Here is a 16,837-nt window from a genome sequence, read left to right on the forward strand (position 1 = left end):
ATGCTGCAGAAGTATATGTCACAAAGCAGCTAAGACTTGTAAACCAGCCTAGGCAACAGGATATTCATTTTTGCATCGGACTACATTCCTCTATCTCCCTCCCTCTAACTAACCCCAACTCTTGGCAGAACCAGGAAGTCCCTCCCACAAACTCTCTTCTGGGAAAACAAAACTTATCTGAATCTCGTTGTCGTTTGTCTGTGTGAAAGTGAACAACAACCGTCCAAATGGCTCAGCAAGGAATTCTGCTGGACCAGGACCAGTTCTGTTGTTCTGTCTGTCTGGATCTACTGAAGGAGCCAGTCACTATTCCCTGTGGACACAGTTACTGTAGGAGCTGTATTGAGGGCTGCTGGGATCAGGATGATCTGAAGGGGATCTACAGCTGTCCTCAGTGCAGACAGACCTTCACTCCAAGGCCTGCTCTGATAAAAAACACCATATTGGCTGAAGTGGTGGAGAAACTGAAGAAGACAGGACTTCAGGCTGATCCCCCTGATCTGTGCTATGCTGGACCTGGAGACGTGGCATGTGATTTCTGCACTGGGACCAGAAAGCAGAAAGCCCTCATGTCCTGTCTGGTGTGTCTGGTGTCTTCCTGCAAGACTCACCTCCAGCCTCACTATAGTGTCCCTGCACTAAAGAAGCACAAGCTGGTCAAAGCCTCCACACAGCTACAGGAGAACATCTGCTCCCGTCATGACGAACTGCTGAAGATTTACTGTCGTACCGATCAGAATTGTATCTGTTATCTGTGTATGGTGGATGATCATAAAGGCCATGATACAGTGTCAGCTGCAGCGGAGAGGACAGAGAAACAGGTTAGACCAGAATAACTTGTTGGTGACTCTGATAAACAAATAATTAAATATACAGTAGGAAAGCTGTTTGAAATTTTACATATATATATATATATATATATAAACATATACAATTACTTTCATGAAAAATAATCTCTAAATATATCATTATTTGCTGTAGTCATACACCCTCATTTTCTTTAGAGTCCAAAGTTTAGATTAAGCTATATGATATGAGTACTGTAAACAAACATAATAATTCAACTAAAAACATAGATATATAATTTTGCTCAGGGACTTCTATTACAATATAATTCCTACTAAATTAAATACTATACTATTGCACTACTGGACAAATAAATCTTGATAGCTCAATGAACAGTGTTTCTCCATAGAGTCAGCTGGGGATGAGTCAGCAGAAGCTCCAACAGAGAATCCAGGAGAGAGAGAAGGAGCTGAAGGAGCTCCAACAGGCTGTGGAGTCTCTCAAGGTAAGTGTTATTGACCAGGGACCAGTTTAAATAAAAAAGTAATCTGGATCATTATAATCCGGATTCTGTAGTGCTATTATTTATTTTTTGAATCCGTGATCAGATCTCTCTACCTGTTTTTTGGGCCATTGTACTACTTCTACACTGTCATAGGGAAACAGAGATGAGTAAACTACATGAATAAAGGTACCTAGATTAAAGAGAGACATTTAACAACATTTTGTACATAATGTTGCCGCTACCGTCTATTATGCGATCAATATAATGAACCTTTGTTTTTCAGATGTGAGAAAGTTTTTTTTTTTTTTTTTTTTTTTTTTTTTTTGTATTGGGGGGTGGATCAGCTTAATATTGCGGAAAGAATGTTGCTTCCAATGTAATTGTCTGCATCATTTCCAATCCCCCATATTTTTTGGGGTAAATATATATATCCATTCACGTATGCATACATATACACATATATACATACACATACCTACATAGACATACATACTTTTTTAAAGAGTATACCTTTATTATTATTCCCCGCAACCCTACCACCGATCCCCCAATTGGAGTAAACTGATAAACATTTCTGTTTTTACCTTCAATTTATACATCTTATACACATTTTACAGACACAGTCTACTTTATAATAGTTCTCTCTTGTTTGTTCTTAGTCCTTCCTCTATTTCTGTTGTCCATCCAGTTTGATTTCCACTTGTAACTGTGCTATTTCACAATAGCTCCGCACCTATACACATTTCACAGATCCCGTATGCCCTACATTGTTTATCTTGTTATTAGTCCCACCCTTCAGCTCCACTCAACCTTTCCCATCTATCTTCCAACATCATCCATTTCGGATTTTTATTTGCCATATATTTTTCAACTGTGCTGTGATGCTTCACAAAAGATTTGAATCTTCCTATTCTCATAGCTTCCACGGATTGTAAATTAAAAATAAACATTTTTGCTAAAATAATTATTATATTATTGATTGATTGACTATGGCTTTTCAAATCCCCCAGTATTGCTATCTGTAGCGTTAGTTCTACGCAAATGTTGCAATTCTTCAACCATTCCTGGACCTGTGACCAAAAACGAGCTACATGCGGACAATACCAAAATAAATGGTCTAATGACTCTGCCTCCTCACAGCAGAATCTACAGAGCTGGGAAGATTGTATCCCCCATATATATAACATTCTATTAGTTGCAAGAATTTTGTACAATAATTTAAATTGAAAAATTCGAAGTTTTGAATCCGGCGTTGTTTTGCGTATCAATTCATACACCATGTGCCATGGAATGGGTACATCGAAAATCTCTTCCCAACTATTTTGCAATTTATATGGCACAGCTGTAAGTTTTTTGATCCTTAAATGAAATTGGTATATGTTTTTATTTATCACACTTTTCTTTAACCATTTATGTTCTTTAATATAAGGCCGACATACAAGTTCCTTACTTTTATCCCCTTCCACCTGCCTCTTCCATTTTTGTGGTAATGCTGCAATTAATTGGTTGTAATTTTGGGTAGAGCAGACATTTCCATATGTCTGTGTTAGCTGCATGTGTGACATTACTCCACCAGTCCTATTTATGATATCATTCACAAAAATTATACCTTTTTTAAACATTTCTTCGATAAATACAGTTTTTTTTATCAATTACTATATTTGAATTTAACCACAAGATTTGTTGTACTATTTGTTCCGTCCTTTCAGGTGGATTAAACTGAAATTGCAACCAACTTTCTAAGGCTTGCTTAAAAAATAAAGATATTTTGGAGATTATTTCCTTTTCAAGCAACCGAAAGTGAGCAGGTGTAATCTGAATAAAGGGAAAAAGGCCCTTCTTGAACATAGGATGAGACATTCGTACCAATCTACTAGAGAACCAGTTTGGATTTAAGTATAACTTTTGTATGACTGATGCCTTTAGTGAGAGGTCTAATGCTTTTAAATTTAATAATTTCTGCCCTCCAAATTCATATTCGTTATATAAATAGGCCCTTTTAATTTTATCTGGCTTGCCGTTCCAAATAAAATTGAATATTTTTTGTTCATATAATTTAAAAAGCAGGTCACTAGGTGTAGGCAAAACCATAAGCAAATAGGTAAACTGTGATATGATTAAAGAGTTAATCAGGGTGATTTTCCCACAAATAGACAGGTATTTTCCTTTCCATGGTAGCAAGATCTTATCTATTTTTGCTAACTTTCTATAAAAATTTATTGGAGTGAGATCATTTCTTTCTTTTGGGATTTGTATACCGAGTATGTCCACATCACCGTCAGACCATTTAATTGGTAAACTACATGGCAATGTAAAATGTGTATTTTTTAGTGATCCAATACGTAATATGGTACATTTATCATAATTTGGTTTTAATCCAGAGAGGATAGCAAATGTATCTAGATCCTCTAAGAGGCCGTGGAGAGATTCTAGTTGTGGTTTTAAAAGAAAACATGAATCATCAGCGTACAATGACACCTTAGTTTTTAGGCCCTGGATTTCTAATCCCTTAATATTAATGTTTGATCTAATTTTAACAGCTAACATTTCGATGGCAATAATAAATAGATATGCCGATAGTGGACAACCTTGTTTTACTCCTCTAGATAGTTTAAAACTTTCTGAGATGTAGCCATTATTTACTATTTTACACCTAGGGTTACTATACATAATTTTTACCCATTTTATAAGAGATTCCCCAAAATTGAAATATTCTAGGCATTTATATATAAACTCCAGTCGTACTTTATCAAAAGCCTTTTCAAAATCAGCTATGAAAACCAGGCCTGGTGTCACCGATATTTCATAGTGTTCTATTGTTTCCAGTACTTGCCTTATATTATCTCCAATGTATCGTCCATGTAAAAAACCTGTCTGATTAGGATGAATAATATCTGACAAAACTTTTTTTATTCTATGCGCCAAGCATTTTGCTAGGATTTTTGCATCACAACACTGAAGTGTAAGAGGTCTCCAATTTTTTAAATGGACTGGATCTTTATATATACCACTTGGGTCCTGTTTCAGTAATAATGATATCACACCTTCTTGTTGCGTGTCTGATAATCTATCATTTATATAGGAGTGGTTAAAACAAGCTAATAATGGTCCTTTGAGTATATCAAAAAAATGTTTGTATACTTCCACTGGTATGCCATCCAGTCCTGGAGTTTTCCCATCCTTAAAGGCCCCAATTGCATCAAGTAGTTCCTCCTCTGTAATTAGGCCTTCACATGAGTCTTTCTGTACAGATGTTAATTTTACATTATTATTAGGGAAAAAATCCATACAATTAGTTTCAGTTAGTGGAGATGGAGGAGCCTGAAACGAAAATATATTCTTAAAGTACTTTACTTCCTCTTTCAAAATATCATTTGGTGAATCATGCGTGACTCCATCATTTGTAACAAGTTTTAATACGTTTTTTTTGGTAGCATTTCTATATTGAAGATTGAAAAAGAATTTGGTGCATTTTTCCCCATATTCCATCCAGTTCGCTTTATTTTTGTAATATATTACAGTGGATCTTTCTTGAATAAGTTCCTCCATTTCTTTTTGTTTTTCCTCTAACTTATTCTGTGCCTCTATGGTACCGTTTTTATTGTTATCTAACTGTACTGTTAGTCCTTCAATTTCCTTTGTTAATATGGACTCTTTTGATCGAAATTGCTTTTGTTTTATAGATGAGTACTGAATTGCATGGCCTCTAAAGCCACACTTAAAAGTGTCCCATACAATATGGGGATCTGCTGTACCTATGTTATGTCTAAAAAAGTCAGTTATAAATTCTTCTGTCCTAGTTCTAAACAATTTATCATCTAGTAGGCTTTGATTAAATTTCCAATATCCTCGCCCACGTGGAAATTCTGTAAGAGTAATATATATGCCAATTATGTGATGGTCCGACCGCATTCTGTCCCCTATCAAACACTTTTTAACTTTTGGTGCCAGGGAGAATGATATAAGAAAGTAGTCAAGGCGACTAGCTTGATTAAGCCTCCGCCATGTATATCTCACTAGGTCAGGGTATTTAAGTCTCCATATATCCACTAATTCCAATATATCCATGACATTCCTGATTTCCTTAAGTGCCTGAGGGTGATAGTTTGTAGTGTGATTTCCTTTCCGGTCCATAGAGGTATTTAAGACCGTATTAAAATCTCCCACTATAATAATAGAGTCTAGTGTTGCTTGTAGAGTTGATACATTCTTATATATATTGTCAAAGAAGCTTGGATCATCATTATTCGGACCGTATAGGTTAATAAGCCATATATGTTTATTGTCCAATAACATATTTAAAATAATCCATCTACCTTGAGGATCTGTTTGGACAAGTTGCACATTTGGATCAAAGTTATTATTAATTAAAACCATCACCCCTTTTGAATTTCTTTGCCCATGGGAGAAATATATTTCGCCCCCCCAGTTCTTTTTCCACAAAACTTCATCTAAAACTGTCGAATGGGTTTCCTGTAAACAGTAGATATTATAATCCTTCTCTTTTAGCCAGGTAAATACTGATCGTCTTTTCTTATTATCTGCTAAGCCATTACAATTGTAACTGGCTATACTTATTTCACCACTTACCATAATGAGACACACCTTTCAATTATTTTTATCAAAATATATGTTTGTAAACGTCCTATTAAAAAGTAACATAATGATTGAGTGTCTATATAGTTGTACCATGACATTTGCATCTCCACTAAGCAAACCTCCAATTGGTCCCCACTATTCCACCCGCCAAAAGCCCCCATCTCGAGTTGGGTTGTCATCCCAATGACCGGCAGACCACCCCCGACCCCCCGCATCGCACAGCCCCGGACCGACTGGGATCCATCCTTCGAAAAGTGCACACAGCGCCATCCACCGAACCGAAGCAGATCCATTGCCAAATGCATTTCCATCGCCCTCACCTCTATTTTTATTACATATTGCTGTGAATCATCCTCTATAGTCCCTAACATCTTTTACTTCTTCCTTCGCAACAGTTGTGGGATACACACATACACCCACACACATTCAGCCCTTACCCCACACAACCATAAGCTCACCCGCTCAACAATTGCACCATCCCAGAGCCCAACTCAAGATGGATCATGATTTACAAATGTACTTGCAGTTGCAGCTGCATGAGAAGGCCTGCAAGACCGCGCAAAAAATGAGCATAAATGTAGAGATTTATTTACCATTGTCACATCCTAAATGATGGAGGTCAAATGTACACCTTCTTCCTGAAACACCCACAATACGGTCATCCATTTTGACCATGTTCCCAAGCATCTCCATGCAGTCCGACTTGATTTCGTGCCACCAGGGCCACAATAATATACCCCCTCTCTGAATGTCCGAGTGTGACCCCCTCCCCATGGGTTACTGCAGCTAGTGTTGCCAGCACTGCCACTGCCTGAGTGGGGGCACCCCACCGGAATCCCCACCGGCTAGGTACAAGGTCGTCAAGGTTCTCATTAGCAGCTTTGAGAATTTCCTTGTTTATTATGCTCTCCCTTTAGGGGGCTTTGGCTTTGCAGGACCAACCCTGCCAAGCAGGCTCAGAATCTTGAGGGGGCAGTGCTGCTCTTGGTCCCTGACCTCATTTTGGCTGCATACAGACCGCTTACAGCATGCACATAAAACAGTTAGGGACTTCTCCTTAGTATCTGGGCCATTCATGTGGGTGTCTAGGGTATAGGGCCATGGACCGTACCATTAAAATAGGATAATAAATAATTAGATATAATTTATTTTAAAAATGTAGTTCCCCATGATAGGACAATAAATAAATAAGACGTATAATTCATTATAAAAGTATATCCATCATCTGAACAACATTGAAAGCCCTCTCATACCCGGCCCACAGCAATACACTGGCTCTGGGATATGCAACTATTTCATTACTCACTCACTCAACTTTCCAAACATAACAAATAAAAATAAACACACACCACACCATCCACACATACTGTGCCTTCTGTTTACTTAGTTTTTATCTTCACTATGTAGAAATAGTGCTTGTGTTCAATTAGTTATATATGAAGATTTATAGAAAAGCTATATTTTGTATTGTATTGTTACAATCAATAACCGGGCTTGAATTGTGTTTATTTTCCTCATCTATGAGAACTTTGTAATTTTTAAAATAACCATGGAGTAGTCTTTGTGTCTCTGAACAACTGGTTATCAATATATAGTTTATCAACGACGAGAGCTACTCGTTTCGCTTTTAATCTATTTTCTTTGAAAATTGGATACAGAACTTTGCGCCGTTCTGCAATTTCTTTCGGAAACTGATCATTCATGCCAATTTTGGTCCCAGCAAGTCTTTTACCCAGGCTTTTAACCATTATTTTATCTTTAAATGAAGCAAATTTGGCAACGATTGGGCGTTCGTACCTCTGCCCTCTCTGTCCGAGGCGGTGTACACGTTCAAGTTGGATCTTATCGATAACTTCGCGTGGAATCTGAAGCGCTGCAAAAAGGAACTCTCTAACTACAGATTCAGGAACCTCTCCTTCTTTCTCTTGGATACCTGTAAGTACCAAATTCTCTCTCATGGATCTAGTTTGTATGTCTAGTAAGCATTCCTTCAGAACGGTGTTCTCCTTTTTAATTTCATTCATTTCGGTTTCAATTTTATTGACTGTCCCTTTTAGCGCGTGTGTTTCCTTCTCCAATGTCACAGCTTTTTCATCACTCATCTCTAGGCTTGCCTTCAACTCTTTTATATCTTTACTAACTAATTCAAGTATACCCAGTTTGTCATTTATTGATTTTAACAGATCGGTTTCGACCTTTACCATTGCCGGTGGTGAGAATATTAAATCATCCGTATCGGTTGAGGAGTCACGTTTTCGTTTTTGAATCGGTTCCACTGTCTTACTCTCCGTCATGTTTGGGTGTTGCTTGTTTTCGTAATATTTGTCGATAAATGTCTCTAATCTTAGGATTTGTTTTGTGTTATTATCCAGATTGAAGGTTATCACCCACCAGATTATTTAGTGCTAATATTTTAGTCTAATTTAGCAGATATTTCGAATATTATGTTTTATCTTGAGGTGCTCTACATAACTTCGTTCAGTCCGCCATTACCTTTACGTTACCTTTACGTCCGCTGTCCTACGTCCTACCTAGCTAGTGCGCGCTGTGAGAAAGGTTTTAGTTAGTTACATTGAAATGTATTCACCTTTTTAAATCCATCCCGAATCCACCGTTTCCAGTGGGATTAAGATAATCAACATTTTCGGCTTCAAAACAATCCTAATCACTATTTTAGAGATTAGAAAAATGCAAAAACTGCTTTTAATCCGGATTAAAGGTCAGATTGGATTACCACACTCAAATATATAAGATGGTGCCGGAGAAGATGGCAGACGTTTTACGTGCCCCCAACCGATTGTGTTGGTTTTTATGTGTTTTTTGCATTGTTTGGAACTTATTTTTGTACTTATTTTGTACATAATGTTGCCGCTACCGTCTCTTATGACCGAAATGAACTTCTGGACATCAGGACTGCGATTACTCGCCACGGACTGGCAGAATCCTTTTTTTCCTTCAACGAGTCTGACGAGGCCGACGCGAACGATATACTGCTTTCTCGGGAACAGGCCCAGATCCCTGTGATTTGCGTGAAGAGGAGGCGGAGAAAAAGTGGCCGGAGAACGGGCTGCCTTCTGAGAATTCGTGGGCGATCGAATAATCCCCCACTTCCTTCCATTCTGCTAGCAAACATGCAATCATTGGACACTAAAATAGATGACCTATGTGGGAGATTAAACTACCAACGGGACATCCAAAACTGTAATATCTTATGCTTCACGGAGTCGTGGCTGAATGACGACACTATCAACATACAGCTGGCTGGTTATACGCTGCACCGGCAGGATAGAACAGCGGCGTCTGCTAAGACAAGGAGCGGCGGACTATGTATATTTGTAAATAACAGCTGGTGCACAATATCTAAGGAAGTCTCGAGCTATTGCTCACCTGAGGTAGAGTATCTCATGATAAACTGTAGACCACACTACCTACCTAGAGAGTTTTCCTCTGTATTTTACGTAGCTGTTTACATACCACCACAGTCAGAGGCTGGCACTAAGACAGCATTGAATGAGCTGTATTCCGCCATAAGAAAACAAGAAAACGCTCACCAAGAGGCAGCGCTCCTTGTAGCCTGGGACTTTAATGCAGGAAAACGTAAATCCTTTTTTCCAAATTTCTTTCAGCATGTTAAATGTACAACCAGAGGGGAAACAAACCTGGACCACCTTTACTCCACACACAGAGATGCATCCAAAGCTCACCCTCCGTTTGGCAAATCTGACCATAATTCTATCCTTATTCCTGCCTACAGGCAAAAATTAAAGCAGGAAGCACCAGTGACTAGATTCTATAAAAAAAGTGAGCAGATGCTAAACTACAGGACTGTTTTGCTAGCAAAGACTGGAATATGTTCCGGGATTCTTCGAATGGCATTGAGGAGTACACCACATCAGTCAGTCTTTATCAATAAGTGCATCGATGACGTCATACCCACAGTGACTGTACGTACCTACCCCAACCAGAAGCCATGGATTACAGGCAACATCCACACTGAGCTAAAGGGTAGAGCTGCCTCTTTCAATAAGCGGGGCTCTAACCCGGAGGTTTAGAAGAAATCCCGCTATGCCCTCGGACGAAACATCAAACAGGCAAAGCGTTAATACAGGACTAAGATTGAATCAAGCTACACCAGCTCCGACGCTCGTCGGATGTGGCAGGGCTTGCAAACTATTACAGACTACAAAGGGAAGCACAGCCGAGAGCTGTGTGACACGAGCCTACCAGACGAGCTGAATAACTTCTATGCTCGCTTCGAGGCAAGCAACACTGTAGCATGCATGAGAGCATCAGCTGTTCCGGACGACTGTGTGATCACGCTCTCCGTAGCCGATGTGAGTAAGACCTTTAAACAGGTCATCATTCACAAGACAGATTACCAGGACGTGTACTCTGAGCATGCGCTGACCAACTGGCAAGTGTCTTCACTGACATTTTCAACGACCGACTCTGTTATACAGAGGCAAACGAAACGCACACCTATTTAAGCGAGGTGCTGGCTAGCGGAGTGGAACACTTGAAAAATAAAGGAGAGCCGCACACTCTAGGAGCTCAGATGCAAAAATGTAATGTCCAACATTTTGACAGACAAGCTGTCTTCATCAGGGTATAATTACAAACAGGTGACTCGTTTATGTGAGGTGACTCGTTTATGTAGTGTCAAAACACACACACAGGTGTCTGTAATCATGGCCGGGTGTAGCCTGATATCATTGGTTAATTCGCATATATTAAAATAGCATACAAAAAACAAATGGATAGCGTACGATCATAGATAAGACTACAAACATTTACAATAGCAAAATCACAATAATCACAAGAATGGCTTCAGATCAAAGTCTACGTTGAGACCGAAGGGAGCAAGGGTCTTAAAACCTGTTATGGCGGCAAGGGAAAGTATTGAGTAGCCAGATAAAAGATGCCCATTTCAAACTGCCTCGTACTCAATTCTTGCTCGTACAATATGCATATTATTATTACTATTGGATAGAAAACACTCTCTAGTTTCTAAAACCGTTTGAATTATTTCTCTGAGTGAAACAGAACTCCTTCTGCAGCACTTTTCCTGACCAGGAAGTGGAATGTCAGAAATCGATGCTCTGTTCAACTTCTTGCCTATACATGGGCATAAGACGTAAGAGCCTACGTACATTTCATACACCTTCCCCTGGTTGGTCAAGAGGTGGTGAGAGAATTTTTTTTGTGTTTATCTTGGTCTAAGGTGGAATAAAAGCTCTTTCTTTGACGTGACCGTCCACTTCCTGTTTCTGGAGCGTGCAAAGGGGACATGGATTTGGCTTCTTTTTAGCTGTCGTTATGAACGACTAACTTCTCCGTCTTAGATTTTATTTGATACACGTGTCCATATCATCGTAAAGTATGTTTTTTCAATATAGTTTAATCAGATTATTGAAATTTTTTTGGGAGTTTTGCCGTGTTCCGTTCTCTGACTTTGTTTACGTTGGAGAGATATGTAGCACTTGGCAAGTGCCCATGCTAAATGAAGAGGGGAATTTGCCGTTCCAGTTCAAAACAACGACTGTTCTGGACAAAGAACACCTTGTCCAACATTCTGACGGAAGATCACCAAAAGTAAGAAACATTTTATGATGCTATTTCTAATATCTGTCGTGCATGTGAACTGGTCGTGGGCGCCCAAGTTTTCTGGCTATTGTGGCTACGCTAATATAGCGCTACATTTTGTTTTCGCTGTAAAATATTTCATAAATCGGAAATACTGTCTGGAATCACAAGATGCCTGTCTTTCAATTGCTGTACACTATGTATTTTTCAGAATAGTTTTATGAGGAGTAATTAGGTATTTGACGTTGGTGTCTGTAAATATTATGGCTGGTTTCGGTGCAATTTCTGATTGTAGCTGAAATGTAAACTATGATTTATACCTGAAATATGCAAATTTTTCGAACAAAACATATGCTATACAATAAATATGTTATCAGACTGTCATCTGATGAAGTTTTTTCTTGGTTAGTGGCTATTTATTTCTTTATTTGGTCGAATTTGTGATAGCTAGTGATGGAGTAAGAAACTGATGCAGTTAGAAAAGTGGTGTCTTTTGCTAACGTGGTTAGCTAATAGATTTACATATTTTGTCTTCCCTGTAAAACATTTTAAAAATCGGACATGTTGGCTTGATTCACAAGATGTGTACCTTTCATATGCTGTATTGGACTTGTTAATGTGTGAAAGTTAAATATTTAAAAAAATATATATTTTGAATTTCGCGCCCTGCACTTGAGCTGGATGTTGTCATAAGTGTACCGGTGTCGGGCTGCAGCTCAAAGAGCCAGGTAGCCTCTCGTTTTAACAATAAATTATCGAGGTCACCCCCTCTCCTAGGGAGGGTGACATGTTCAATGCCAATATAACGTAGAGACGAAATCGCGTGATTTGCTTCCAAAAAGTGGGCCGCAACTGGGTAAGTCGAGTTTTTGCACCTAATGGTGCTACGATGCTCCAAGATTCGTACTTTTATTTTGCGCTTTGTTTTACCCACATCATTTTTACCACAAGGACAAGTTATAAGATAAATAACTGCCTTAGTGGAGCACGTGATAACACCTTTGATTGGGATCTGTTTCCCTGTTTGGGGGTGTTTGAAGGATCTACATTTATAAGTGCCATTGCATTGTGCACAGCCATTACACTTGTAGTTTCCATCCAGTAGGGGCGCAAATAGACGTTGTGCAGGGATATCTTGGGGTGGTAAATCAGAGTTCACCAATTGATCTCTGAGATTTTTGCCAGCAGGAATACGACCAAGGGATGGTCTGAAAACACATTACCGATACTATCATCGGATCTTAGAATGTGCCAATGTTTGTGAACGATTCCCTTAATTTGATCAGAGCACTTTGAATAGTGTGTAGTTACAAGGTACTTGAGGTAATATACACTGAGTGTACAAAACATTAGAGACATCTGCTCTTTCCTTGACAGACTGACCAGGTGAATCCAAGTGAAAACTATAATGGGGGAGGGGGGGTCAAGTGCAACTCAATATTAGGAAGGTGTTCTTAATGTTTTGTACAGTCACTGTATTTTTTTTATGTGGGCCTCTATGAAGGGTTCTACCTAGGACACTTTTGTCTTCTAGGTTTTACATTTTGCTGGAGGGTTGGGTTGTAGGTAATTGTGAATCCCTGTTCTTTGCCATTAGTTCACTTACGGTTCGTTGTACCTTTGATTTTGATTGTTGTTTTATTCTACTTGTATTGTTTCTGGGTTCATGTTTCTGGGTTTCGGTGGGGTGCCTAGACTGATACCGTCAGGGATATAGCTTATTCAGATTTAAAGGGTTCTAGGTAGAACCTTATTCCTCGGCAATAAAAAAGTTTTGGGGAAAGAAATTCTACTTAACATGGAGCCTTCTCTTCTCTCCTTGTGTACTAACAGCACTCTGCACAGGCAGCAGTGGAGGAAAGTGATTTGATCTTTACTGAGCTGATCCACTCCATTGAGAGAAAGTGCTCTGAGTTGAAGGAGCTGATCAGAGCACAGGAGAAAGCTCAAGTGAGTCAAGCTGATGGACTCCTGGAGCAACTGGAGCAGGAGATAGCTGAGCTGAGGAGGAGAAACGCTGAGCTGGAGCAGCTCTCTCACACAGAGGATCACATCCATTTCCTCCAGGTAACTAAACTGCCTTGATACAGGTGATACAGAAATGTACTTGTGAAACTGTACATTTAGTCAATTATACTCTATTCTCCATATCAATATTCACGTTACCTGACATTAATAAAACATATTTGATCCCAAAAACATTGTCAATTATCTACTCTCGCTCTGTCTCTCTCTCACACTCTCTTTATCTCTGTCTCTCTCCAGAGTTATCAGTCTCTCTCCAGTCCCAGTGTCTCTTCAGACTTACCCAGCGTCGTTATCCATCCTCAGTACTTTGGAGGTGTGAATAAGGCTGTTTCTGATGTCAGAGAGAAACTAGAAGACGTCCTTGAAGGAGAATGGATCAAGATCTCCACCACAGGTGAGTTGAAAATAATACTAACACATAGTGTAAGAACACCTAGTTTAGACCAATCAGAGGTCCTCTAGTCACCACTTTATACAAGTGCAATATGGTATGCTGATAATATTCTCTCTCTCTGTGAATGTCTGTCTCTGTAGTAAATTCAGTGGATATCTTACTGCCTCCAGAGCCCAATACTAGAGAACAGTTCTTACAATGTGAGTTTCTTCATCAAGTAACTAACAGTCTCTTTTTTTCTGACACTACTCACAAACCTTGTGATATATCAATAGGAGATACTGCTCTCATTGATCTCTGCTCTGTTGTAATCAAAGACAGGGTAGATACAGTATGTGCCTTAACTTACTGTTCTAACTCCCCTCATTGGTCTCTGTTCTTCTCCCAGATTCCTGTCAGCTCACACTGGACCCAAACACAGCACAGAAATCCCTCTCTCTGTCTGAGGGAAACAGAAAGGTGACAGTTGTTAAAGCTGTTAACGATCCAAATCCTGACCATCCGGACAGATTCACTGGTTGGTGGCAGGTCCTTTGTAGAGAGGGTCTGTCTGGACGCTGTTACTGGGAGGTGGAGTTTCATCGTGGGACTGTTTTTATAGCAGTCTCATATAAAGACATAAGTAGAATAGGGCAGGTTAATGGCTCTAGATTTGGATACAATGACAAGTCTTGGGGTTTAGAGTGCTCTAGTAATGGTTATAGTTTCAGACACAATAATGTTGAGACTAAAGTATCAGGCCCTCAGTCCTCCAGAGTAGGAGTGTACCTGGATCACAAGGCAGGTACTCTGTCTTTCTACAGCGTCTCTGACACAATGACCCTCCTTCACACAGTCGAAACCACATTCACTAAACCCCTCTTTCCTGGGATATGTGTTTGGTACAAAAATGATTCTGCTGAGCTGTGTAAACTGTAGAGTTCCCCATATTAGAGTGATGGTTAATGCTCTTTTAGTCTGGTATGTACAATAATTGTTCTGAGTGATATCATCTTAATTGTAGTGTATGTTTCAATCTTATACGTTCACATTCATATTGATGTATTATCACTTTGATGTACATTCTGAATAACAACCGCTGTATTGATTTCTTGTTTAATAAGTTGTGTTATTATTTACCTATTGATCCTTGAATTTGAATCTGTCGAATTTCCTCAAATATATCTAGGCCTATATATTGTATATCAATCTGGTGCTAAACAATTACTACTCAATCAATTACCCAGCAGATGGTGATATGGCAAAATCAAATCAAATGATTCCACATTTTTTGATATACAGCACCTCTGCCTCTCAGTAAACCACCAAAATGAACTAGATTTTGATATTTTTGTCTTTAAGTTGTATGTTCTAAACTACATGAGTGACAATGCAATTAAAGAAGCTTATATTTAGCAGCAGTGTGTATGCGTGTGTGCGTGCCTGCGAGTGGGGTGCATGTGTGGTTTATTTCATTCATGATCATTAAGTAAAATATAAGCGAGCTAGAAGACTTCACTTTGGATTCATTCTTTGAAATCTTTTATATTAAAGTTAACCGAGGAAGACGGTTGCACTTTATACAAACAACCAAACAACATGGTCTGAGTCTTTTGTAAGACTTGGCATTTGTCCTGTTTTGTTTCCATAGCTGTTCCATTTAAGATAGAATGTGATTGGTCAGGCTATGGCCAATGCTCAACGATTCATCATATCAAAGGATATTTGCATGTGGACATTGAATTAAACTTTTAAATAGCTCAAAATAGCATCTAATCTGTACCTTCTTACAATCACAGTATTTTTGAAAAGGTATAGAAACATGTTACATTCATAGACAGTGTCACGACTTCTACCGAAGATAACCCCTCTCCCTGTTCGGGCGGCGCTCGGCCCTCGGCGTCGCCGGTTTACTAGCCGCCACCGATCCCTTTTTCCTTTTCTGGTTGTTTTGTCTGTGTTCATTTTCACACCTGGTTTCAATTGCGTTTATTTCTGTGTGTATATAGGGCACCTGTTACCTGCCTTATTTCGTGCGGGATTAAGTTTGTGTGTATTTGCGCTCGTTTATCTTTGATGTTTCTTGTTTTCGTTATTACGCACGTGTAGTTAAGTTTCCTCCGTGCGTTTGGCACGAGTTTCTGTTTTGTTTTCACATTTTTTTGGCACTTGTATGTAGTGTCGGAACTGTGGTTGTTCCTCCGTGTGTTGGCACGAGTTGAGCGTAGTTTTGGATTTTCGTCTGTGGCAATTTTGTATTGGTGGACTATATATATATAATATTATATATTAAACACGCTTCTCAGAAATCCCTGCTCTCCTGCGCCTGACTCCTACACCTCTCACCGAGACGCACCTTATCACAGACAGTTCTATTTGCCTCTCATTTTGAATAAAGACTCCAGAAAAATGACACATTTGGCCTAGGTACACAATGTACCTTTTAATGGTTATTGTATATTACCTACCCATAATATTCATACTCATAATTGTTTACAATGAATTCTGGACACAGAGGCAAATCAATCATTCACTTTACATTATGTTTCAATATCCAGTATACATTTGTCTGGCTATGTTGTAAAGGTAGGAACCATACACTTCAATGGAAGTGATTTACAAGTATGGCACATGTAGCCAAAACTTCTTACGTGAATAGGCTGCTCTAATGTTAAGTCCTGGATCACAATTCATGTTACTGGACCGCCCCCTGTCGGAGAAGATATGTTACCTCTAAATATATGGCTCTGGAGGAAAGTGTGTTGAAATAGGAGTGGGCTGAGCTGATCCACTCCTTTGAGAGAAGGTGCTCTGAGGTGAAGGAGTTGATCAGAGACCAGGAGAAGGCTCATGTGAGTCAAGCTGATGGACTCCTGGAGCAACTGGAGCAGGAGATAGCTGAGGAGGAGAAACGCTGAGCTGGAGCAGCTCTCTCACACAGAGGATCACATCCATTTCCTCCA

At 39.3% G+C, this 16,837-nt stretch overlaps 1 protein-coding gene across 1 annotated transcript; it reads left to right on the forward strand.

Annotated features, from left to right (window-relative positions):
• The first annotated feature begins 175 nt into the window (after positions 1–175).
• Positions 176–15,775, forward strand: LOC120051145 (tripartite motif-containing protein 16-like). Its single transcript, XM_038997850.1, has 6 exons — positions 176–821; positions 1,196–1,291; positions 13,307–13,540; positions 13,739–13,895; positions 14,036–14,095; positions 14,284–15,775. Exons 1-6 carry the CDS (start codon positions 228–230, stop codon positions 14,811–14,813), a joined length of 1,671 nt encoding a protein of 556 aa, XP_038853778.1. The 5' UTR covers positions 176–227; the 3' UTR covers positions 14,814–15,775.
• Positions 15,776–16,837: the final 1,062 nt, after the last annotated feature.

The sequence above is a fragment of the Salvelinus namaycush genome, chromosome 7, assembly GCF_016432855.1.
Source record: "Salvelinus namaycush isolate Seneca chromosome 7, SaNama_1.0, whole genome shotgun sequence".
In the NCBI taxonomy this organism is placed as follows: domain Eukaryota; kingdom Metazoa; phylum Chordata; class Actinopteri; order Salmoniformes; family Salmonidae; genus Salvelinus; species Salvelinus namaycush.

What these genes read in the sequence shown, in the direction of transcription:
- LOC120051145 (XM_038997850.1), top strand. Translation starts at nt 228, where the DNA reads ATGGCTCAGCAAGGAATTCTGCTGGACCAGGACCAGTTCTGTTGTTCT. An exon ending in GATCAAGATCTCCACCACAG is followed by an intron (nt 13,896 to 14,035) that starts GTGAGTTGAAAA and finishes CTGTCTCTGTAG; the next exon opens with TAAATTCAGTGGATATCTTA. An exon ending in TAGAGAACAGTTCTTACAAT is followed by an intron (nt 14,096 to 14,283) that starts GTGAGTTTCTTC and finishes TTCTTCTCCCAG; the next exon opens with ATTCCTGTCAGCTCACACTG.